This window comes from Neodiprion lecontei, chromosome 1, assembly GCF_021901455.1.
Source record: "Neodiprion lecontei isolate iyNeoLeco1 chromosome 1, iyNeoLeco1.1, whole genome shotgun sequence".
NCBI lineage: Eukaryota > Metazoa > Arthropoda > Insecta > Hymenoptera > Diprionidae > Neodiprion > Neodiprion lecontei.
The window spans coordinates 29,808,984-29,834,587 of record NC_060260.1 but is presented as its reverse complement, the minus strand read 5'-3'; the positions used below and the strand labels follow the sequence as shown (position 1 = coordinate 29,834,587).

General features: G+C 33.7%; 2 protein-coding genes across 8 annotated transcripts; one reads left to right on the top strand and one right to left on the bottom strand.

The window, feature by feature from the left end:
- Window positions 1–138: 138 nt before the first annotated feature.
- On the top strand, window positions 139–5,126 carry LOC107221760 (sarcoplasmic calcium-binding protein 1). Of its 3 annotated transcripts, XM_046740867.1 has the most exons (6): window positions 139–662; window positions 748–820; window positions 938–1,113; window positions 2,197–2,326; window positions 2,643–2,746; window positions 3,838–5,126. In XM_046740867.1, exons 2-6 carry the CDS (start codon window positions 769–771, stop codon window positions 3,964–3,966), a joined length of 591 nt encoding a protein of 196 aa, XP_046596823.1. In that variant the 5' UTR covers window positions 139–662; window positions 748–768; the 3' UTR covers window positions 3,967–5,126. The 3 variants fall into 3 exon arrangements, with proteins under 3 accessions (XP_046596823.1, XP_015516368.1, XP_015516367.1); XM_015660882.2 differs by having other exon boundaries at window positions 139–820; window positions 938–1,104; XM_015660881.2 differs by having other exon boundaries at window positions 143–820.
- On the bottom strand, window positions 4,648–25,604 carry LOC107221753 (NPC intracellular cholesterol transporter 1). 5 transcript variants are annotated; one of them, XM_015660873.2, is made up of 20 exons: window positions 25,245–25,604; window positions 23,618–23,969; window positions 23,010–23,302; window positions 21,763–21,952; window positions 20,080–20,211; window positions 18,421–18,540; window positions 18,123–18,340; window positions 17,679–17,980; window positions 17,029–17,226; window positions 16,733–16,934; window positions 16,258–16,555; window positions 15,999–16,126; window positions 15,650–15,901; window positions 15,376–15,539; window positions 15,170–15,279; window positions 13,955–14,526; window positions 13,383–13,571; window positions 13,158–13,245; window positions 10,765–10,856; window positions 7,301–7,442 (listed from the first exon to the last, which is right to left on the bottom strand). In XM_015660873.2, exons 1-20 carry the CDS (start codon window positions 25,296–25,298, stop codon window positions 7,437–7,439), a joined length of 3,960 nt encoding a protein of 1,319 aa, XP_015516359.2. In that variant the 5' UTR covers window positions 25,299–25,604; the 3' UTR covers window positions 7,301–7,436. The 5 variants fall into 5 exon arrangements, with proteins under 5 accessions (XP_015516357.2, XP_046596772.1, XP_015516360.2 ...); XM_015660872.2 differs by having other exon boundaries at window positions 7,306–7,442; window positions 10,690–10,856; XM_015660871.2 differs by lacking the exon at window positions 10,765–10,856 and having other exon boundaries at window positions 4,648–7,442.

Sequence of the window (25,604 nt, the reverse complement as noted above, 5' to 3'; positions counted from 1 at the left end):
CGAATCGATCAATCAACTCGTTCTTCGCTTTAGCAACCATCTATAAAACCGTACTATCGTTGCGGCGTTATCACAAAACTGTTACGCGCATGTCGTACATGTTTCCACACATACCTACACTTACACGCGTTATGTCACGCACTGCATGAAACCCCTATAATTTTCCGCATATGCAATTGCCTGTACCGTTCAAATGTGACGGTAATTCGTACGAATGTAGGTATGTATAAATTAACCCGGAACCGCGGTGCGGACAGACATATACGTGCGTCTTTGGGTCTTGTTAAGACGTCTCGTTCGCATTTGATATAAATGTTAGAAGAAACATTAATCAGACAACCGGCGCGGCGCGAAAAGCCTTTACAGCCGATCTCAACCGCATAACTACAAGTTGAACGTAATCGGTAATTTACAACCAGACAAAACGGCTACGATTCCACCCATCATCCACCACCTGTGCAGAGGATACGTCTAACTTTTCCTCACAGTATCCCTCGTCGCCAATTTCAAGTACCGCTACCGATATTCAAGCATATCTAAACTTAGACCATCCAGCTGCGGTCTCAGATTGTGTTCAGTATTCATGAATTCGGTGTGACGAACGTTGCTCGCAGATTTGTACCTTAATTCCCGAAAGATATTTTGGATTCGAAAATTCACGGGTTTGTACAAATAGTAACGGCATTGAATTTGTAATATATATTTGTTTGTTGAATAACTAGTCGCATTCTTTGAGAAAAATTACAGCGTTTCATTATCGAATAAAATATGGCATACAGTTGGGATAATCGAGTCAGCTTCATAGTAAAGTTCCTTTACGGTTAGTACAATTTTTACATTACACGAGAAACAATAATCGTAGCCGTACATTTCCGTACTACGGAATTGAGGAAGAGTATTAACATGTCGTATTTAACAAGATTTATTCCGCAATCAGACATAGATAACAACGGGGTGCTGGATCAGCATGATTTCGAGTGTATGGCTCTAAAAATGACCCTTGTCGAGGGTAAAGGTGATTTCAACTATAATCACTATCAAGAAAATCTTCACGTCATGCTTTCGCTGTGGGAAGAAATCGCTGAACTTGCGGATTTCAATAAGGTAGAATTTGTAAGTCATCGACATGAATTTTAAGCACGTTGCTGTCTTTCTGTCGTTCTGTAATTGGTAACGTAAGTTGTAACTATCATATACGTATAATGGTAACATAAAATTTTTATATCCATGTGTCACCTGTAGTAAGTTTTTGATAACTATACCTGTTCGTAATTCTTACGATACGGAGAACAATATAAATTTGCAAGAAATTTTATTCCAATCTGTAAAATCATGATCACTCGATTGCTCTCAAACTGTAGTAATAACTTTGAAAATTAACGAACCACTGTCTCGAGCGATAAAATTCAGAAATCTATTTTCCAAAATAAATTCGGTAATTCTTGTATGTATTTCACAAATATTCATCACTTTAACTCTGTCAATTCACGTAAATCTAACTTAATATTAATCGATTACGTGTGAAAATATTCAATTGTCGTTTGTCTGGTGAAACTAGAGCCCTTTCCACCAGCATGAAATCCGGTTGATAAGAAAAATTTTGTATACACACGAGTGGTAACAGATTTCTAATTCAGAGGGGAGATAGCAAAATTTTCACGACTATGGTCGTTACGATGACTCCGGTTAAAACTATACAGTTTCGTTCGGAATCCATATTTCTTATGATTTCTATAAATTATCCAATTTAATAATTTACCAGTGATATTCCCTCATATGTACACGTAGCCCAAGTGTGAATTTCTATGAATGTTCTTAGCATATGGATGTTCTTACTATATTTGTCAATAGTCATGAATTTTGTTTGATGGACAAAAATGGTAATTTTGTTGGAATATTTATACCTGTACAAATACAAGTAAGGGGTTTTAAATTGCATATTTATCTACCGGTGAATTTATACACAGACATAAGTATATAATTGAAAACAATATGACATAATTGAAAAATCGAATATGTTTAGAAGTTATTTATTTTTTCCATCGATGTTTTCTTGGCACAATGCCGTTTACACACGAGCCTAGTGAATCCTGATCCATCAGGTCAAATTTAGAAAGCCATTTATCCTGAAAGCAGACAGTAGTCAATATAAATGCAGTGAGAATGTGTTACTGTTTTAATTTTTAATTTCATCAGGATGGAGTAGTAACGACAGAAGAATTCAAAGTCGCGGTCCAAAGAAGCTGCATGGGAAGACCTTATCGTGATTTCCCTCAAGCGATGAAAATGTTCATAGACAGTCATTTCAAGCTGGTCGATTTAAACGGTAAGAGTAGGGCAATATGCAAAAATGAGGGTTTCACCTCCCGATGTATTGAATAATTTATTATATCTCAGGTTTGGGAGTGAAAACATTTTTACCGGTTCGTTCACAGTACGAGCTGACTCACGAATATATTATAAACTGCAGTAACTAAAAATAAGTGAGATAGTAGGCTTCGTAGGAAACTACTAGCAATAGATTCGACACCCGAGAACTGCGCGTCACGCCTTCTTGATGTATTTTATTTTTCACTTATTACATCGATTCTGTACACGTACAAGTCTAAAAATGAGAATGAATGTTCTTCTTCTTCTTTCAGACGACGGAGTTATCGCTGCCGACGAATTTCGTTATAATTGTGTTATGAGAATTCCAGTTGACAACATCGACGCTCTTGACGATGCTTATCAAAGTCTACTTAACGTATGGAATTTTTTATTCATATTTTATCGAAAATATAATTGATTTGAATAAGTAATCTCAGAGCAAGTTTATTCTCAATAAGTCGTGCAGTAATAACCGCAATGCAAACCCAAATTTGAACTTGAAAATATCTCATTATTCACCCAGTAAACCAAAACGAATTGAAATGAATTGTGTTAGTCAAAAACGAAATTGCCACGAATTAAAACAAATTGAATAGAATCAACAGACCTGTGTGCCGATTCTTTTCAATTCCATTTGATTTGTTTTAATTCCATTTTTGTCATGCTCAATTCGTGTTGGTTTACTGGGCAACTGCCTCGGAGCTACGACAGTATTAACACTGACGAACGATTAACGTTACACGTAAATCAAACCAATGCTACGCGAAATTTTGAGTGAGTTTGTTCGAAAATGAAAAAATATGGAATGAGATGTGGGGTATTCTAGGTTTCTGGTACCATTACGTCTTGGCTGAGAATTCGAACAATAGATTGAAGCTTTGCCAAGTGCCCGAAGCAGAACAAATATCACGATCTATCATTTGTGAGAATTGCAATAGTCACCGGATCATTTACCACCTCAGTCACGCATATAATCAAACACTCCTTGTTTATAGATAATATTTTTATTCGAAACAACATCGTCACGGAAACAATTGGTCTTACATTTATTTGCAACTCCTTCATTACAGTCCCGGGTGAATTTTCTCGAAGGGGTTCAGACATAGAGCAACGTATAAGTCACATACTGTAACGTCGTGAAATAATTATAAAGTGATATGCACCTCATACGGAGAATTCATTTTATCCAAAGAATGCAAAATCCGAATTATACGCAGATATATTTCGAAAACAGTTTTTTTAATTCACAAGGAAGTCACTGCTTTGCAACGGTCAAATATTTTTTAAGTTTCAACTAAATAACATAAAAAGTAATATCTAAAAATTGGATAAAATAACGCGAAGACTTATCCTCGGTATTTTAAAAATTTCCTACGCGCGTACTTTTTCCAAGGAGATGTTCAGCGCGTTAAATTGATCTTTGCAAATAGGTTTCTTCAGTTTAAGAGATGCACTATTTCTTTGCAGGATGACGACAGAAGACGTGGTGGTTTAACACTGGCACGATACCAAGAATTGTACGCGCAGTTCCTGGGTAATCCCGACGAAAATTCCCCTGCCGTTTATCTATTTGGACCCCTGCACGAGTTATGTTAATTATTTATTCTACGGTCAAATGAGATAAGATCTCGAATCTAATAAGGTGAACAGAAAAGACATATGTGACGACAGTTATTACCATTTTACGCGCGAAGAACCAGAAGCGTTTACATTATACAGAAGCGTAAGATAAACGAACGTAATAACTCTGAGAAACGTAATTATTATTTACATTATTAATACAACATCATTATTGTAAACAATTAGCTAAGATATTCTATTTTATTATATAATTACTTTCATATTCTGACTTTTAAATACATGAATTCAATTTTCATTACTTGTATAAGCTCACTTATAGCATATTTGGTCTTATTTTCAACCTTACCGAAAAAACCCGATCCTGTAACGACTTCCGCAGATCGTTTATATCTGATGTCAGCACCAGACTGATGATAAAGTACTGTTAGATCACGCTTTGGAACCCAGATCCATTCATGAAGTTCCCATTCCGAAAACAGAGTGTGCAGTTTACTATGAACTTCAGCTACGGTGAATGATATACCCTGACTAATTGTTCAATTAGATTCGTCAATTTCTATGTTGCGAAATGTATCTGAATTAGTCAAAAATATGCTGTGTAACTTTGTGTAGATTTGACATAATGTTATCGGCTTCTACAGCAAGGATTACCGGTTTTTTCGAAACTACGTAGATGATTATTCAAAGAGAATTCAATTATTCGAAGAAATATTGTTTATTCCAATCGACAGTTTGTAAACACTATACTTATAATACAATAGTAGTAAAATTTTTATTCGACATGTGAATAAAAATGTACAGCCATAAATGAACAAAGTTATAATACCTATTTGCGGGATACAAAGTAGGGTAATACGAAAAATAAAGTAATAAACATGACTAATAAATAACAGTTTTTTAGAAAATGTCACGCTCTTAAGTATTAGAATTTTATAGTTTCTTTTCATACATTTATCTCTAGGCGAAACATTAGAAATACGAAGGTACTTCTGATAATTTAATAAATCAATGTGTTACAGTTGTGACGTTAAATATTATTCAATAAAACTAATCATACTGATGACTCGTAATTATTTTAAGTTCAAATTTACTATTATCGTTTCATACAATCGTTCTGAGCACCACATATTAAGTTATGCAATTCGAAAAATTACTACAAATGGTGCAACAGATAAGAATTGCCGAAAAACATTCACTCTAGAGCATACATTGACGAACACTGATGTAAGCATATGAAAAAATTCACTATTAAACTTACACCCAGATATTTTACACCCAATAGTTCAGTTTTCAATCGTTCCCTCATAGAACATGACAATGTGAGAAACAATGCACTTTTGATTCTATTTTTTCCCAATTCAACTATCTATGATTAATCACCTCATTATGCTAGCACCCAACAATGATTTCCAACATTTACTAAACCTATTGTCCTCAGAAATGTGTATCGTTTTTCTGGTGTTGTTTGATATGTAGAAGACTCAAACGATTGTGAAAAATAATTTCAGGCTGAACCTAGGAAACGCTCATCGCCACGAATGCATAAAAATGAACTACTTTCTGCCAGAATTCGGCTACGTTTGAAATAACCATTCAAGCCAGGCTTTTAAAACCTGTAGAACAATTATAAATGCTAGAACTTAGTGTTATGGACGAAGAATTTTCTATTCCACATTTCCTATCACTTTCATTCAGAATTTCGGAACATTACTCATGCTATTTTCATCCTTCAGCTTATTAAATATTCAACTTACTGTCATGTTGTTAGTATAAAAAGTATTACCTTTGTGAAAAACATTTCTCCTTTAATAGTTTACATTAGTATTTGGGATTCTAATTGTCATCGAGATATTTGTTACAATTCAATGTACCTATAACTCACGTGGTTCAGCAGGTTCACTAAGCCGAGTAAACATATTAAACATCATTGGTTCTTTTTCGACATAAACAAATTTTGTGCCTCATTACACCAATGACTTTATAACTCGTAAATTTTAGTACACTGCGCCAAATATTATCCAATACGAACTCAATTTATAAACTGTCGAGAGCTCATAATGTGAAATTCCGGAAATTTATTAGGATATTTGAATTTTGTAAATCAGAATAAAGATCACAAGACTCATGTGGTAAAAAAATTTCATACGACTAGTTGATCGGATTGCTGGTGGCATGGAATTGTAACTTCCTGTTCAATTGTATCTCACTTGGGTACCCTACATAAAAAATCCGATACAAACTGTCGGATCTCTGTTGGATACGACAGTCTGTATCGGATTTTTTATGTAGGGTAAGCTTAGTAATGGATTCAGACTCTGCGTGATGTATTATATGGGGCTTTCTTCGTCACAATTACGGCAATAAAAATTAGCTTTAGGTACGATAGCAAACATTCACATCAGTTTAGATTTAAGTACAAAGAAATCTGACTTTTCCACGAATTGTATGCCTTCTTAGTAGAAAACAACATCGCAATATGGGCAAATTATTTAATAGTGTTACCATTCAAGTCACGAAAATTTTGTAAAAAATAATCCCTAGTCTTGAAATAGTAAAATTAAGGGATCAAGATCCAGAGGCAGTCAATATTTAACGAAATCTTCCTGTCTGATTTACAGATACAGAAACCTTATTCTGCAAAACGAAATTTCAAATTGAAAAAAAAAATATATATATATATATAGAATGAGATGTGACTCCACGATAAATTCGACAGCATAATTTGTGAAGAAAACCAATGTTTTTTATGAGCATATGTCCAAAAAAACAAAAATATCCAACCTCTCGACATCGTAAGGTTTGAGCTTTAAATGTAAAAATCATACCGCAATTAATAATAATCATGTTTTTTTGTATTTTGATTTCTCAAAGTATAGTTAAGAAACAAAAATTTTCAACAAAAAAATATCTCTGGTCAATTTCTCAAGAAGTTGTGAATTTTCGGAAAAGAAAATTTCAAAAATTCATATTCAAGAACTCATATCGAAAAAAATCGAAAAAAATCGTGAAAGCTCCTCTCTAATGAGGTACATTACACCTAATGGTGTAATCACTCATAAAAATGTTTATGGAATAAAAAATTGGAATTTTTATTGCCGTACGTTCTGACGGAGAAAGCCCCGTATATAATAATAAAAATGTGTGGTTATTTATAGACTCTGCATCAGCGCGAAAAAAGATAATATTGACTTAGTGCTGGTAAGTATTGAATTTGCACTAGCTTTAGAAATTACAGGGCTGAACATTTGTAACTGAGAATCAAGTTAATTCATAAAGTGATAGTTTATCCATACGTTTGTCGTCTTAAAAATTTATTTGCGGTTGTGTGGCATGTGCGGCACTCACACTGGAGTAGGAAGAGGCTGGGTGATCGGGGTTGATATTCCCGAGAAGGGGCGTTGTGGGGTTGTTAATCGATTGATTTCGGAAGTCTCGGTGATACGCTCTTCCACGTTGATATATTCCCCTTTGGCCCCGGCGCGACATCACGCCTGAAATGGATTTCAAATTAAATCCATGGCTTCTGTTGTATAAGCAATGGCAGAGAAAACTGTACGTGTTCGTATGTTAAATGCCTGGTTAAAAGAGTTTTCATTTATCGATGAAATTTTCAACTAAGCACAGAACAATATATAAATTCGAGTCAAAACTGAAATAGGAACACAAATATGCCCGACATGATAATTCACATTCATCGAATAAATTATTAATGGAGAAATTCAGAGAGTAAAATTAATAAAGCCGATGGCATATAACGCAATTCTCTCTACTGAAATATTTTCAATTAGCTTATACTTTGATTATATAAATGAACTCTTGCCTTAAATAACTCATTGACATCGGCAGGTACAATACCATGTTACTCGAATTCAAGTCGCTGTGGTTAATCTTATTGAATATTAGTTATATTCAATGCCTGTACAATGTTCACCAGCTGCACAGTTTAGTAACATTCGTCATACGTGCAATGATTATATGTTAATTTTAATGCTGAAGATTTAGTATGCATATATATTATATTGAATGATAGTGAATTGAACTTTGATTGCATGTCCTCCTGATGCTTCATACATCACTTCTAAGAAATAATATTTTATAACTTGTTAGTATGCAGCGCAATTATTTTGACCATTTTTTTTTACAATCATGTTTTCAGTCGCTTCTGAGCTGAAACTTTAGGCAGATTAAATAAATGATATAACACTGAAATTCAAACTATACTTAATGAGCCGAAACACAAATTATCTCCCTTACGAATATTTATGAGGATATCTCCAGTAATTACTGGCGTACAAGTTACGTTCAAAGTTATTACCAACTATATCTCTCAAGATAGAAAATGACTAGAGCTTTCCAAAAAAAGAAAATGATTTAAGAAATTCTTATTAAAAAATAAAACAATCTCATATGTTTACCAATTTAGAGTATCAGTCATTTAATTCGTTACACGAATAAGCAAAACATATCTAGACTTGGGTACAAGCTACTGAAATGTTTATAATTCAAATAACTCGGAATAGCACCTAGTCTGCATAGCAAGATAAAAGATTGCAGAAATAGAAAAAAACCTATGTCTCATTGTCAGTTATATATGTATGGATGAACCGAATACATAACATAAGCATACGTATTGTCGATAAAGCGTGAAAACAAATGACAAACAAATATTTATTTGAACATACTGATTGATCATGCAATGTGTATGCAAGGTCTTTATCGAATACTGGCCATCAAACTCTCCAGTGAGAGACAGCCGATTATACAGCCTCAAGGTAAAATTGGCTGTGTCAGACGCACTTGTGACTAGTAATCAATAGATGAAGGATGTAGGTAACTCAAATAGTATTTATACTATAATACTAAAATAATTATTAGACAGTAGACACATATGTAGATATAATCAACATGCGATGTAGTTGCCACTTTGGCCATTCCATTTGCAAATTGCTGCAATTATGATGTTGGGATGATCAATTATTAACACTGATGCTAAGACAGTGAAACTTCTCTTAACGAACACCTTCCAATAATGAAAACCTCTTTACAACGGACAGTCTAAAAATGTCCAGCAGCACAATTTACACGTTAATATTGTTCTGAATAGCACACACTCGTCAATGAAGGACAGTATTATAGTCCCGAAGGTGTCCGCTATTGGGAAGTTTCACTGTAAATCATTTGTAAGTAATGAAAGATTTATTTCACCCTGTTCAATACATTTAGTTACGAGCGATTGAAATAGAATGATCAAATAAGTAACATGTACTTGTTCCAATGTTTTTTAAATTTGATGAGATAAACGAAGAACTACTTGAAATAGATTTGACTGAATATAATTAGATTTCGAACGGAAAACAAGTTGATGATACTTATTTTTGTACACTCAGTATCAAACGTATACAAAGCACGAATTATAATTGGAAGAAGAATTAGGTGAAACTAGTACGGATGTGCAAATTAATTCAAAACGAATTAGCTATCATACAATTGAACTAACAATAAATAGTATAGTAAAAGAAATGAATGTTATAAAACTAAAATATTATGACAACGAAAGTGACACTGTATTCAAAAATTGACTGTTACCACCCAATGTTCAGTATAACTAAAGTTAACAAATCACAAGAGAACCTAAGCTAATATTTGAAAACATATGATACAATATTAGCTCAGACGAAATATTGACGAAGCAAAAACTTAGGTAATAAGATAATTGGAAAATCAAAGGCCGATGGTGTGTAAGGTTCCATACTGGATATCATTTGACACAGTCGATTTTAAGGCAGGTACATGAAATTGAAAACTAGTCCCCAAATTTGTTATTAAAAAAACATCAGAATTTGGTAAAAAATGTACGAATATCGATTTCATTGCTAAGAAGTAAGAAATTTGAAGATCCGTATTACAATTGTAATCTGTAATACTAGGTGTGTTAGAAAATAATATATATACGAAGTAAATCATGCACAAGGAATGTTTTGTAAATTTTCTTCAAAGAGCGTTTAAGACATTCCGCATGCCTAAGTTTTTATAACAGAAGACTTTGGTTTTTTCTAGCATATGTAGTATTATACAGTACAAATTGTAGAATGGATTTTGAGATTCATGAGTTTTTAGTGATAACATCGATTGTGTGGTAAGTTTTTATCCAAATTTAGTAAAGATCTCGGTTAATGGATTGCTGAAAGAATTTTGCTCAACCCTTGCTAAAATTGAAAGACGAGCTATTGAATACCGTTCGCATAGAATTCACACCGTTTCTCTAATGGACCATTTTTCACACTTGCACTAGAAATGTGCAATGCGAATACTTTTTACAAATTAACACAATATCATCTAACTACTCTGGACAGTCTATTAATACCTTATACTTTGTTTATTCACCACGCATTTCAAGCCTGAATTTGCAACATAACAGAAAATTAATCACATTTTCAAGTAACACAATGATAGCTCATAGACACACTATGTAACACATATTTGAAGCCTTACGAATTGAAAAGAAGTTGTATAATTACTTTCCATCATAGGGCTGAATGATGAGACCCAAATATTTCAGATAAATTATGTGGTGGTGAGAAGATAAAAAAAAAAATGTGTAGGTTAAGTGGGTAGATCACGTTGCCGATAGTAAAATAAAAATTTATAATACAGGTACGACATAGCTCCTAGAAAATTATAATTTTGCCCATCTTTTAACACAAGGAAAGAATTACAGAATCTGTACGGGCTGCATACCTATTATTCCCAATTGAGCATTCGAAAAGTAGATGAAGTTGTGATAGGTGTGCGGGGAGAAATGGGTTTGCTTACTCGATGATTCAAAGATGTTTCTTGCACAGCGTCCAAGTTTCCTTGCATTGTTCTCTTGTGATTGGCCAACTTCTCTCGATTCATGGGTGAGCCTAGAACCACCAGCAGCCATGATGCCAATCCAAATGTACTAAATTCTAGACATATCTAATTATCCTAACTTAGCTAGTACGGTCCACATCAACTTCAAGCTATAGGTATTAAAAATTAAATAAAAAGCCTGGCTCGTTTACCCATCACGTTCAGCAGTATAAAACAAAAACTTTAGAATATACTTTGAAGTTCAATTACAAATTAAAATATTATTTATCGGAAATGAATTTAAATTGGACTATTCAAATTGCTTATCTTGCAGCAATGGAACCTGTCGAAAGTTCAGTAGCTAACACGTACGTTTGATTTTATGTTTGATTTGGTAATTGTTCTCTAGACCACTAGATAAAAATACTTGAAATGCTTACTATACTCAACAACCTAATTTATCAATATATTCAAGGAGCAAACCAGGAAATCCAAGCAAACTGTACAAACACTCTTCTAATAAGCCTAAATCCACACAACGCACTTTACTTAAGATCCGTATACTTTGAGTTGTTAAGTTGATTCGTATGTATATGGATATGAATCAACATTAATGTACATACTGCGTACAGTATGAATGGGAAACTTAGAAAGTAATTTTTTCTGAATATTTCTTAAAGACAATATACTGAATGTCTATTTATTTTATGGATATGTCATAACATACAGAGAAACTTCTCTTATCGAAAACCTCCCAATAACGGATTTCTCTTTACAACGGACAGTCTAAAAATCTACAACAGCACAATATACATGTCAATGTCGTTCTCAATAATGGACACTCCTCAGTAACGGACAATATTTTCAGTCCCGAAGGTATCCGCTATTGGGAAGTTTTGCTGTATATGTCAGCATACGTCGGTAATGTATTCGCATGTAAAGTACATACTTAGGGATACGAAGCTTCATATACTACATATTGTATGTATTCGAAACTATGCTGTGTGGGTATTAGGCATTATTCAATAGATGTGATAGTAAGCATTTTTTAAATTAATTATAAGCTTTATATCAAGGTGTTTAAATAATAGTGTTATTGTTATTATTATTGCTATTAGTATTATCTAACCTCTCTATAATAAATTTTTTATACGATACTGATTGAAGCATGAAAATCAGAAAACAAATTGACCTTTGAGTCTAGGTACATAATTTAAAGTGACTTTTGTTTTCTCAATTACCTGTCAGGTGAACACTGTACGGAAGTTTTCAGACATTGTGATATTATACCCCAACGAGGTGTCTCGGAATTATGCGATACTATCAATATCTCAATGCAATACAAAGCAATAAAATAACAAGCGTGACATTTTACTTCCTAATTTCAAGAAGAGACAGACCCTTCGAGGTGCCTAACGAATTTTTTCTGAATCTGTACTCAAAAATAATGAATCTCAGAACAAAAACAATGAATATCACGGATAGTAATTAGAAAAAATTAATAGGCAATGGTCTTCTGTCAGCAAATTGTCGCGTATTGATGTTACGTTCAAAATTAATTCATTATACACTTATGTAAACGAATAGCAACAAGACAAATAACATTTAAAATGAATTTAATAGCAAGCTGTAAGTATTACTGTAAATTTCAGTCAAACGTGCCTGTATTAGTAATTTGATAATGGTGTTGAATGATTTATAGATTAGTTAATTTAAAAAATTTTTAATCGATACGATTGACTCATTTCACAAATCTTTAGAGATTTAAATGCATTATACGATTTTTCTATTAATTTCCTTCTTTTCACATTAGCTGAGTACGAACTTATCTTCGTTTATAATTGTAGAAAATTTTATACACGAAGTATTTCAATTTATTATAGAAGTTTTCGTACCTACAATATAAAAATGTGTAATTTTGCTTCAACAGCTTAAAAGTAATATAACAACCAAGCCATTTTGCCGATATGCCCAAAAATATAAGTTCACCCAAAACATATTCTCAATACACAATCGTCCACATCTCAAACCATGCATAATTTATTTCTGAGAACTCATGCAGTACAATACAGTCAGCTGATAAACACGGCGCGGCCAATACGTGCAAGAGTATAATAACGTAACGTGGCCGTGGCATAGATCAATAACAATAAGCCACCAAAATCTACAGCAATTAGAACACCAACTTCAGCTTAGTGTTCCAAAAACTTTGATGATGTTATAAGACCTTTGTCAAAAATACGTAAGCAGAAAATTGTATCAAATCAAGTGATGAGAGATTCATTATGTTGGTCTGTTGATAGAGCCATTTATCAGCTGTAATTATTGATTAATGCAACGATCAACTAATGATGTTCAGAAGTTATTCATACCTATATAACTGAGCAGCACTGGTAAGAAGATTAATCCATGTGCAGCACCAAATAGGACAATTCCCAGGTACATTCTAAAGTAAAATACCTGAAATAAATATAATATACATTAACTTAAGCATGAATATAATGAAAGTTTGGGATCATTTTTTAATGTGAGTGTAAAAACCAACGCCTTCATTACTCTGCATCTAGCAATGCGATATTCTTAATGTCACATATTACCTGGAAGATTTGACTTTTGGCAAAAGCGAGAACAACTATTCCACCAAATTTCGTGAGTGTAATGCCACTAAAAACGGAGCTACCCATATGAGTCAATGCATCAGCAGCGCGTTCAATTCTTGTTTCTTCTACAGATACAGAGAATGAATGTACGAGATGGCTACAAAATTCCACAGCTATTCCAACAGCCTGAAAAATGAGAAAGTGAATAATTACTCCACGTTGTTGAACTAGAAATGATTTGTGAGTAATAGGATCAAAATTAAATAAATTGCGGAATATTATTCCATAATTATTTAATTGCATTTCTTCCCGTTATATGAGATATGGCAGGTATATTTTAAACACTGATCTATTCTGTAGATTAAATTATTTCCAGTTGAAAAATATCGCAGTATACCAAAATATGTTGTGGACCTTTCGAAAAACTGAGAAAATATTTTTTCGGATTTAATAGGCTTGGGAAGAAAAAATATGCTGATATTGTATTACGGTTTTTTGTTTTTTGGTGTTTTTGACAAACAGTAGATTGAACTAAAGACAAAGTCAAATCAGTTGAAGAAATGACTTACCATAACAAGGTTGACGAGAGATACAGCATTAAGAGTAATGTGCCACCAATACATTAATCCGCCAATGTTCACAAGTATCATAGTAATGGTAATAACCACCACCAATGATGAAGAAATATCAAGCCCCATCAAGAGGAAAGTTACCAAAAATATTGCCAATAACGAAATACCTAAACTTTTCAGTGTATCAGGCCACATTGTCAAATACTGTTCGTAAAAGACGTAAAATACACTGTATGGAAAGACTTCTACCGGGTCGTTTCCGTCATGAGTGATATTAGCATTAATCATTACTGTTAAGTTGGCTGATATTTCTCTAGCAGCTTCTAGTGCTTTGTAGTAATCAGCTGATGATTTCAAAACGGAATGATAGGCCATGAAATAAGACGCCTTAACCGTGTGCTCCATATTATTGCTTAGTTTGACACCTTGCGCATATGCTGCATGACCCCCCTTTGCACATTGCTGGTCTGGATTGTCGTCCAGAAAGTAGGGCAGGAAAGTGTCGAAGCTTTCTTTATCAGGCCTTTTATACTTGGTAAAATTAATATTGCAGGATTTACACAAGAAGCCTGAAAAAATATACAAAATTTTCTTTACTTTCTTTTACGTTCTATTGACTGGTTTCTAATACAAAGTTTTAGGTGCTGATGAAAATAATGCCTCGTGACAAACAATATGTTGATATTTCTTCTGATACTTCCTTGGACAAAGCCAAAAAGTATATTAGAATTTTAAATTTAACCAAGAGTTCAAACTGTATCTGTGATCTAAAACAGAATACTGTGACCTTTACAATAATATGTTAATCAATCCTCAATTCAATATCTGTTCTTGGAATCTGACTTGTGAATAATAATACGGTTTGAAATCCAGTTTAAAATTCAATGCAGATAGTATCGGTTATCATGAAAATACGAACAGAAGAACCGTTGAGTCTAAAGTTAAATGATCGATAATCTCAAAGCAACAGTTGAATCAAACAAATTGAATTTGCTAATTCATAACTTTTCCAGAAAACAAATTATGTTATCGATAAGAGTGCTGTAGACATAATAAATTGGTGTGAACAAATAAGAGATTACTACAAACTAGCAATGTGATCTTCGATGAAATTTCATGCACAAGACCGTCACACATATACAACTTAATTATGCGTACTACATTCTCAAATTTCAAGACTTGGTTGTATCTAGTTAATATCAAGTCTATTACCATGGTTTGGACAAAAGGAGTTGTTTTTGAATTGTTTGCAACACCCATCAATTCCTGACCAGTCGACATAATCATCCAACCATGAAGATGCCTGTTTACCTATATACGTTCTGTAAAAAAAAGGTAACCCTCACAAAAAGTTTTTGACATTCAACATAATAATACAAATCGGCCTGATAATCGTTCAACAAATCACAATGTCTCACCTGTTTGTTTGCTTGGATGCGACAAATATTTGAGTTATCAAAGAATCTGAGTTGCAAAAATGGCCACCACATATCCGGTTCTGCATTGTGAAATCAGAGTAATTGAGCTCACCTTTTACCACAAAGTAAACTGGTGGCCCAATCGATAAGTATTTGTTCAAGAACTAGAAAAAAAATAAACAGTTCAATTAGTTACTCGATGAAATGTTTTGTTTTTGTATTGAGGTTCAATTTTGTACTGAAAATATTTTTGTAACAAAATATTATTACTCACGTTAAAGTATTTAAGGACAAAACTGTCTTCAGGCATTGAGAGCTCTTGATCGAGACCAATTTCGATGTGAGGAACCACTGCAATGCTCGTACAAAGCGAACCGAAGAAAATAATCATAACTGCTGCGCGTACCCATTTTTTCATCAGGAAAGGAACGTAACCAAATTTAAATAACCTGTATAAAAGACTATCTATAACTTCTCTGTCATCCTTTTTAGTCCGAATGCAACAGAGCACGTCTAATCGGTTATTCTGTGGAAAAAGAGCGTATTAAATATGTCATATGATTCATCAATATGAAATAGATTCACTTCGCATGGTCGGTTTAAAACTTTGCACATATATTTACCGTTTGCCTGATAGTATCCAATGCCAATAAACTAACAAAACAAGTGATTTGCAGAAGGAAATCAATTAGCAATGCCATTCCAGCATACAATGCGAAAGCTCGGACAGCAGGCATGTCAGATAATCCACCTAATAAGGATACAGTAAAATTAACAAAATATCTGCATAAAAAATTATGAAGTAAACATATGTTTGAAAATTCAGCCAGTAAATGGTGTAAATCACTATTTTTAGTAAGAATGTATAATTGATGGACATACCCAGGAAAAAACAACAGCTTTCAGATACGCTTGTTAACAACATGCTAGGCCCTACTTGACCAAGAGTACGACCAATGTGTTCAGCAATAGATTCGTCAGGTCGTCTACCTTCTCGTTGATGTGTTTGAACCATGATAAATATGTTGTCCACTCCAACAGCGAGTACAAGAAATGGAATAACTTCAATGATAATCAGAGTCGCTGGTACTCCGATGAATCCAAATATCCCAATAGAACACACCACAGAGGCCAGGACGATTAAAACTCCTCCAAGGCCAAGAGTAATTTTGGAATCCATCTTTGAAAAACAAAATTATTTCCTTTAAAATATATCACTACATTAATATCGTTATGCCAATAAATTAGATGTTTTTACAGAATCAATTGCTGTCCATTTCAAATAGATGTCCAAATTCATTATGATCTACAATTAAACTGACATTGTTTGTAATCAGAGAAAACAATTTTCTCTTACCAACAGAGTACGGCAACTTCTTATTTGACCAAGAGCAACCGCGATGTAACCAAACATGATCAGGTAAGATACGAGAATTGTAAGAACATCTGACTTGGTCTCTCGATCAAGTTCATCTTCAATAGACCTCTCCGATGTGAATGCAACATCCATGTACTCTGGTTTCTTAGTAGCGGTCCAGTTTTTCATGAATGCAATGAAACTTGGGAGAATTCATCGATAAAAACAGAATATTTATAAACCAAAGCTGAAGAAAGCTTACGAAAAATTTGTAGTGAAAAAATATTATTGTTTACCTTTCTTCCCATTCCTTAGCTGGTTCAATTTGTGTTTTATTATGATGATTATTAACAAGAATAGTGATGATGACAGCTGTAGCTTTTTCATAAGCTTTATTTTCGGAACTCCTGTTTGAGTTTAAAAAGCCTCCAACTGCAATTGCTGGCTCTATGGGACCTTTGTATTGTGCAAAACAGGACGCACTATAGGGACTCCTGGAAAAAAAAAACATTCAGGCTTAAAAAGGTAATGTTTTTTTTCTTCATACCTGCTCAGTTTAAATTCAAAACTACTCGCAGTCTTATAAAACCAGAATAATATTTTCACCTGTCACAACTAACTTTGAGAAGTTAATAGTTTATATGACATTCTATCAACAGTTATCTGCTATGTTGAAAATAAGCCTACAATTCATTGTTTAAAAATTCAAGTTTGGCTTACAAAAGTTGATCCATGTTTTATCTTGTTACGTTAAATGAAGAAGAATGAACTTGTATTACAATAAAGAGTAATAATAACAACAAAAAAAATTATCATTTTTTACTATCATTATCATCATCACTGGATGGGGATGAATAGGCATTTCATGGTCAGGGCTAACGACTTAAACTGACGAGTCACCGTTCAATTTATAGTTTCTGTGTCAAGGAATAGAGTGGTAACTTACCGAGTACATTTTCTGAAGTGGTCCAAGTAAGTCTCATTAAAACCACCAACTTCAGTTACATCGTCGAAAGTCTCTATATCGTCTTGCCAATAACCCCAAATACTTTGGATAGCACAATTTGCGACTTTTGGAGCACCAGTGTACCAAGCAGTGAGAGGTGCAAAGCAGATTTCAGCTAAAGTATAATTGTTGACTGTCGTAATTTTCTTTATTTCTTCTTGAAGTTCCCGTACCATCAATAAAAAGGTTCTATTAAAGACAGGACCAAAAGTTATGACGCCTTCCGAAGTATTATGAATGATCTGCAATAAAATAAATGACTTTAATATAAGTGGTTGCTTTGTAAAATAAAAATGTGAAATATTCCATAATAGTTGGCTTACTATGAGTCATTTTGGTTATACTTCAAATAGTAACAAAGAAATTCCTTTTCCATCAACTTACATTGGGTAGTCCAACAGCTGAGATGATGATTTGTTCAGTTCTATAGAATGGTTCAAAGTGACTGTCAAAATAGTCTTTTTCAATACGAGATTGAGAGTACGGTGATGCCCATAACTCAACCGGATCTTTGGTGATTTGAATATCAGTAATACCTATTCCTAATATAATAATGGACAGAAATCCAAACAACAATACTGTCCATGGATTAGAAGCGCAAACTGAAAAAAACAAGTGCAAATTAAATTTTTTGTTACATTGAAAAACTACAAATATTGTACCGTGCAACAAATAGGATTACCTGTGCCCCAGTAGCGAAAAAAATCTTGTAGAAATTTATCAGTTCCTGCACCGAGCCGTTCAATAAAACTGGACTGACCATCTTTGAATATGTTGGCTAAATCGTCCGTCGAAACGACACCTGTTAAAATTCAATAGATTCCTTGAGCGTATAGTACCAACGGTTATAATGCAAAAGCATAGATAGCTTGGATATCAAGTAATATCACTATATATAGACAACAAATTTTATGCGAAGCTGTAAGTGCGGTGCGGTGATCTGTAACGGAATAAAGCAGACGATACAAATTCTATACAACATAAATTCAAGACCAAGGTGCCTTGCGTACTAATATTAAATGACAAAAACTTAGTTATGTTAAATACAAAAAGCAATATGCTGGATTTTCTGTGTAAACGACAAGAATAATACATTGGAATACTTTTGTTGAACACAAGCTGATGCGTGTGCTAATTGTGAAAGAGTTAGTATTATGTGACTAATTTATTTTTAAAAAATCTTAAGATTCCACTACATTGATAACGAAGATGCAAATAATAATTTACACTACATATTTATTTAATGAGCCTAATTCAATTTGCAGCCAATTCTAACTATTGCTTTACTGAGACAACCAAAATTCTGAGTTTGAATAAAATCCAAGTCCCCTAGTTTCTGTATAATCAACATTATTGAGGTTTCTTTATAATTAACAACGAAACAAAACTTTTCGTTTCACGTAATATGACTGCTTAGAAACATTTTGGAAACCTTTATTCTTATAATTCGATATCCAAGTAGACAAGACAAATACGTTAGTTACAATAAAGGTTTTGAAGATCTTCGACACACGAACCATAAGAAGCATTGAATGTACGCCTTGTGAATACCTTACAAGGTAAAAACAAGACATCTACCGGTACCATATTTTAATGATATTTTATTTTGTAAAAACTTAGACCCAAGGACATCATAAATATTTCACAATGGGATGCCATCTCACGCTTAATATATCCAGAATAACAGGTTTGAGGAAACTTTTTTGCTCTGTTGCAATCAACATTTCCAGATCAGTTTTGCAAATGAGAAGTTTTTTTAACATCTTGATTAAACTGCCGTAAGTGGGTTTGTAAAAGAAATAAAACTAAGTGTCAGAGGTATATATAACGTAACAGATGGATGCCACGATATACACAATTCGTCAAATATTGTATGTGATTAATGAAGTCGAAATCATGCTGTTCAGAGGATTAAGTTCAATAACAACACTTGCATGAATGTTGTGTGGTTCCAAGTTGTCTCATAGTACAATGCAGAGTGTGTTCAATTATCGTCAAAATAATTATCGCGGATTATAAATTATTCATGCATTTCGTTTGAATACCTCTATAACATTTTTTTGTAATACCCTACGATGATGTTCTTGCTGATATATGTACTGCATGACGATTTGTCACTGAATTTGATTGTCCTGTTGCCAACGGTGAATGAATTATTAAGACGAGAATTTTAATGCAGTCGCTAAATGTGATAATATGAAGGAAATCTATCTTGAAAATGAATCAAGACAATTCAAGAATTCAAAGATATGGCGGTAATGGTGCAACAACGAGACAACAAGCAACAAAATAGAAGTCATGTTAGCAGTGTAGCTTGAGCAAGAACTGTTGGGAAACGTACTGGAACGTTTAGATTGCAGTGGGCTGTCTTCTTGGTCAGCTGCAAGAGCAATGCGAGCACCATCTCCTGTGTGGTGTAGCCCAGCAGCTAGGCGTCTACCAACCTGTCTTCCGACTTCTTCTCCTCGTGCCACTATACGCGTAACGCATACATATAAAGATCAGTGGCTGACCTTTGATTGCTAGATTTATCATTCCTGCTGAACCTTACGGTTTTCTTTACAGTGAGAGGCCAAGAAACAACAGAAAGTATTTCAATTGACTTCAGACAAATAGTTCTAGACGTCCGTGTCTAGGTATATGAGTTTTGAAATAGCAGATCATTTTATAAAATCAAAGAGAAAGTTCATTTGTGTCTTCACGGAAATTCATTTTAGTTGAAAAGTATACCGTTAAGTCCGAAATGGAAATCTATATTGAGTTGGTTTCAAAATTTCAAAAAAGATAGCCGCAAATGGCCAAAACACCCAAGCAACCAAACTTTAAACAAAAAAGTCAGCTAACTTAGTCAGATTATGGCGTAAATTTTATTCTTGTTTTGAGGATAGGTGGCATATACTAATAATGTCACGTTTGGATTATCAATATGCGTGAAATTAATTATGAAAAGGAAATATGAACTCCAATAATGTTTGCCGTTTCTAATGGTCATGGTCATGAAATATATATGTATAAGTGAAAGTTGCGAGCCCACAACCAAAAGAACAAAATTTACGATTTTATTATGGGTGAAAATGTAACTTTGATCACCATAGAAAAGTATGCACACGATTGTTTTAGTTATTGTTAGGCCACTGTAATTTCATGCTGACGTTTGCCATTCAGTAGTCAATTACTGACTGTGAAAAAATGGAAGATGAAAAATCGAATCTTATAAATCTATTTTATATGCAGAACGTTTATATTGTGCGAGCAGAACTGACCATGTACCATTTTTGTTTCGTGTAATCATAAAAAACACCACATAAATTTTGCAGATATGCGCAACAGTTGGTGCATTATTAATAAAAGAACATTTACCGAAATTATAGAGTATATAATGTTCATAGAATTGAGCGGGCTGCAATAATACTCAGAATACGTAATTAATCGCTGAAGAAAATTTATTTTGCCAAGGCAGGCGACAGAACCTAATGTTGGCAATCTCAATGGATATAGTCGTCAAAGTAGTCAATTACAGATTAGCTAAATATATAGCTGATCCAAGGCCAATTGTAGGACATGTCATATGTCATAACATAGCAGTCACAACACAAGTTTCTTTGCAATAGAGCTTTCCAAGTTGCCTTTGTATTTATGAAACATATTTGTACATTAATTTAACCGAGGGATAAATTAATATTATTTCGGTAGAAAAACTTATTATTTCAGCTTACTGTAAGTTTATGGAATTAATAAGAATCGTACTTAACATGTAATGGTGCTGAGTCAGAAAGTATTAATACTTAATAAAAGTTTTTTCAGATAAGAATGAAACTTTTTTATCAATTTATTCTGAGAATCAAACATTTCTGATGCAAAAAAGTTAAGTGGATAATAGTCAACTGCAAACAGAGTAATAAAATGTTGCTCTATTTACCTACCGTCAAATTCTATAAACTAAATTGCATTATAATGAATTATGTTTTGTGTATTTACAGTTTGGTATGAGCACTTTCTTTAAGAATTCATAATTTTCACTCACCGATCTGGATTCTGTTGCCAAAACATGCAACAATAGAGGCAAACACGATCGTTCCAAGGATGAATGTGATCGTCATAATAACTGCATAGCCATCATAGTGTAGCAATGAAAAAGGTTGAGGTAGCGGCGGTAATGGTGGAGCAGGGCAGCTTTGTTCACAATCAACGCAACCACATGCATATTTCTCACCCTATGATAGAGTTTCAAAATTGTGTAAGAAATTGTGCACTATACCATTCATTTGTTTAAAAAATACATATTTATTTATGAATGGAAAAATGTATTGCAATGCGTAAGTGTACGTTTGAGTAATTAGGTCGCAATTAATACAAACATTGAAACAGTAGTACTTTAATAATCTGCAATTTGTGAATATCAAAGAATCTTGTAAAGGTAATTTTTTGAATCAATCAGGGTGGTATTAAGTTCACGTGGGTACATCCACATATTTAAGAACTTTATGAGGTATTAGTTTATAACAATAATGTAACAAATATATAATAAACATTTACACTCCTGCAAGTATCAGACGTTTACATTATGGCAAAGAAAAGAAAAATTAAGCATTTGCATAAAGTTTGTCATTAAAAATAGTAAATTACATTTTCTTGCTATTCTCAAATCTTTAATATCATCCACTCAGTTTTGTTATATTAACATTGAAAACTGTAACCTTTTGCAATGAGACATTATTTTTTTTTTCAAATGCACTTTACGGATTTATAATCGTCTTGATAATATCTGAATACAACAACCGAGATCACGACGAAACTATCAAGTACAAATTTCCCTACTTCTTATGCCAAATATTGAAAAAATCTTGTGATTTAAGCTACTCATATCTGATGAAGCTAGCCGTAAATTGTGAGTAATCTCCTTGGCCTATTTTCCAGAAATAGGCTGTTAAAAAGAAGGGAAATATTATACAGTCTGCAATTTCGAATTCTGTAATTCACAGACGCATTACAACGTATCTTCATCAATGTAAAGGGGGTTAATGTAGGAGTTTGCCTAGAAATTTGAAACATGTATACGTACGCAGCTCCAAATAGCGAAAAGTACTGATATCTCCGCAATATAATAGAAAGAAATTAAACATTTGCAAAAAAATATCAGTTTTTTGACTTTTTTTACATTCAAATTACCTCTGCACATGGTTTAAAATAATCTTGAGTATAAGATACATCTATGTGTGCCAGCCTTAAAACACCTATAAAATTTTATAAAGTAAACAATAAACTTCATACCTTTAATGGTTTACTACATGGTGTGGTAGAGATATTTAATGGATCAAATCCATGCTGTGGTACGTCGGTATTAATGTACATGATTTGGAATGGTGCATAACCGTCGTCACCAGCATCTCCCATAAAGTCAAACCACCTCTTGGGCGTACATTTGCTCGCTCCCCACGGAAGACACATAATGTCAAATACTAGTTCACCTGTGCTGGGATACGATACTCCCTTGCACGAATTGAAAGCACTATTTATGTAACGATCAGTTATGTAGACATCTATTTCATTAACGTAGGTTTTATCTATAAATGACACATAATGAGTATATTAATAATTGAACCGAATTCTCAAATTACACGAGCCTACATGAACTTTACTCCAGAAACTGAAGATTAAAAGAAAGGTTGTTTCATGCTGGATATATGGTTCATCATCTTAAAATTCGAGAAATTTGTATGCAATAAAAAAAAAAAAAAAACCCAACATTTATCGCATGTGATGAAAAGTTTGTCAATTGCTCTACATTCAACATCAAAAGCCCAATACAGAGAAATCATTATGATTGACCGATCAGTCTTCATTTGATAATGGTATTACTCAGTCGTAATTTAACTTACTATCGGCTGTTACATTGGTGCTCGTGACATCAATAAATTTACTCTGAAACGGGCTGCATGTAAATTCACATATGTGTTTAACCCAATTATTGAGACAGCTCGGACATCTTTGCAACAAGATAGCGCCCTGATTTACTTGGGTATTCAGGGTCGTCAATTGCTGCGGACTACAGCAAGTCGTTGTACCATTTTCTGTATTGTTTATAAGGTGCGAACACCATGTGGATAGAAGCTCCTGTCCAGTCTTATTCAATGGTTTCGCTTCTCCTGTATATAGGCAATTTAGCATACCTCTTGGGCCCTTATAACACTCATCATACCATATGCAGTGTCCATCATCAGTGCTAGATACCTTTTAGAAAAAGAATATACATACATGTGTTCAAGCCTTTTGATTCAGACGACAATTGAAAGATTTTTCGAATTTGCAATAGGGATATGTTCAAAGTATCATGTTTCTGCAAAATAGTTGATTATATGCATCGAATATTATTTCGGTACATAAATGCTTTGGTAAGGAGTCAACATCTCATATAGTGATACAATTTCACTATCCTATTAGAATGATATTAGAACGAAAGTTACGACACGTTGTTGTGTCAGAATATGATAACGACTATCGAGAAAAACCAAGTTTGATACGTTAATTAAATATTATGATATAACTGTGGAAATAAAACTTTCCACATCCAGAGTACATTAGAAGCCAAGCAAAGTTCAAAATCCATGAATTTTCGCTTGAAATATAAAAAAAAAAAAAATCAAGGTCGCAATAGTTATATATATACACGTCTGTTCGCATTCGAAAACCAGTTCTTAAAGTCAACTGAAACCTTACGAGCATTCCTGAGATTACCTTGGAATGAAAATCTTCCGAACGGCGTACTAGTTACTCTATAGGGGGACTCTACTTACTCTCTGTCATGTTTTTTTGTTACGATAATGTATGCACAATTATGCATATACCTATAATCGTGCGAAGTCGAGAAAACAAGTAATATATAATGTAGTCGCCAAAGCTTTGATAAATTGCCAGGGCATATTCCTAATTACAAAGTTGCTGCTTCGGCTCATTGGCGAAATTTGATACGATCTCACTGACGTTGAACTTGTGAAAAGTGACTAATCAAATAATCTACGGACTCGACGAGTCATTTTTAGACCATCGTAGGTACGCATTTATAATGTACACTCAGATAGAGTTATCGCAAATCGTATCAACGGCGTATTTATCTATCACGAATTTCTTGTATGCGAAGCATGTCATATTAATTGGAAATTGACGCCATATTATAATCATACAATGTCATAAGACAGTTGATACGGATGCAGGATTTGTTAGCGCAATGTACAGGGTTATGATGTACCGAAGCTAATTCAACGGTCTAAAGTCTTTAATGGACAATGCAGAGGAGGCAATTAGATTTAATAACCTCGTCAATGATCATCAATAAGCGTTTAAGACGATGAGGTGATGTGACGTCACGCACAAAGAAAAATATCCGACCGTTAGCGCCTTTTCTTCATCGTCATGGGTGTGGTGTGATAAAACAATAAATATATTATATATATGTGTGCGTGTGTATGTGCATACGTTACTTTAAGTAAGCAAATATTTGTTACGTACCACAACCAGCAATCCGGCAAATGCAAAAAGAAACGCCGAGGTTTTATCGAACATTTTTGCACCTGTCAAAGCCCAAGCGCTTGACGATGAAAGTCCACTCCGACTTCTTCTATTTCACTACTTGCCAATCTAGCATTTACTAATAATTGCCAGCTCCGGGCTTACAATAATAAGAACACGAACGTATCTATGTACTTTGGTACGTGTTAAATGTCTTTGACATATATCAATTTTTTTAAATACTTAATCACTGTACAACACAATCCTACGCACGTCAGTAACGATCAGTGCGTAAAAATATATTCACTAGGCGCTAATGTTTCACGCGAGTGGTCGCGACAACGCTTGCTACGCACGGAA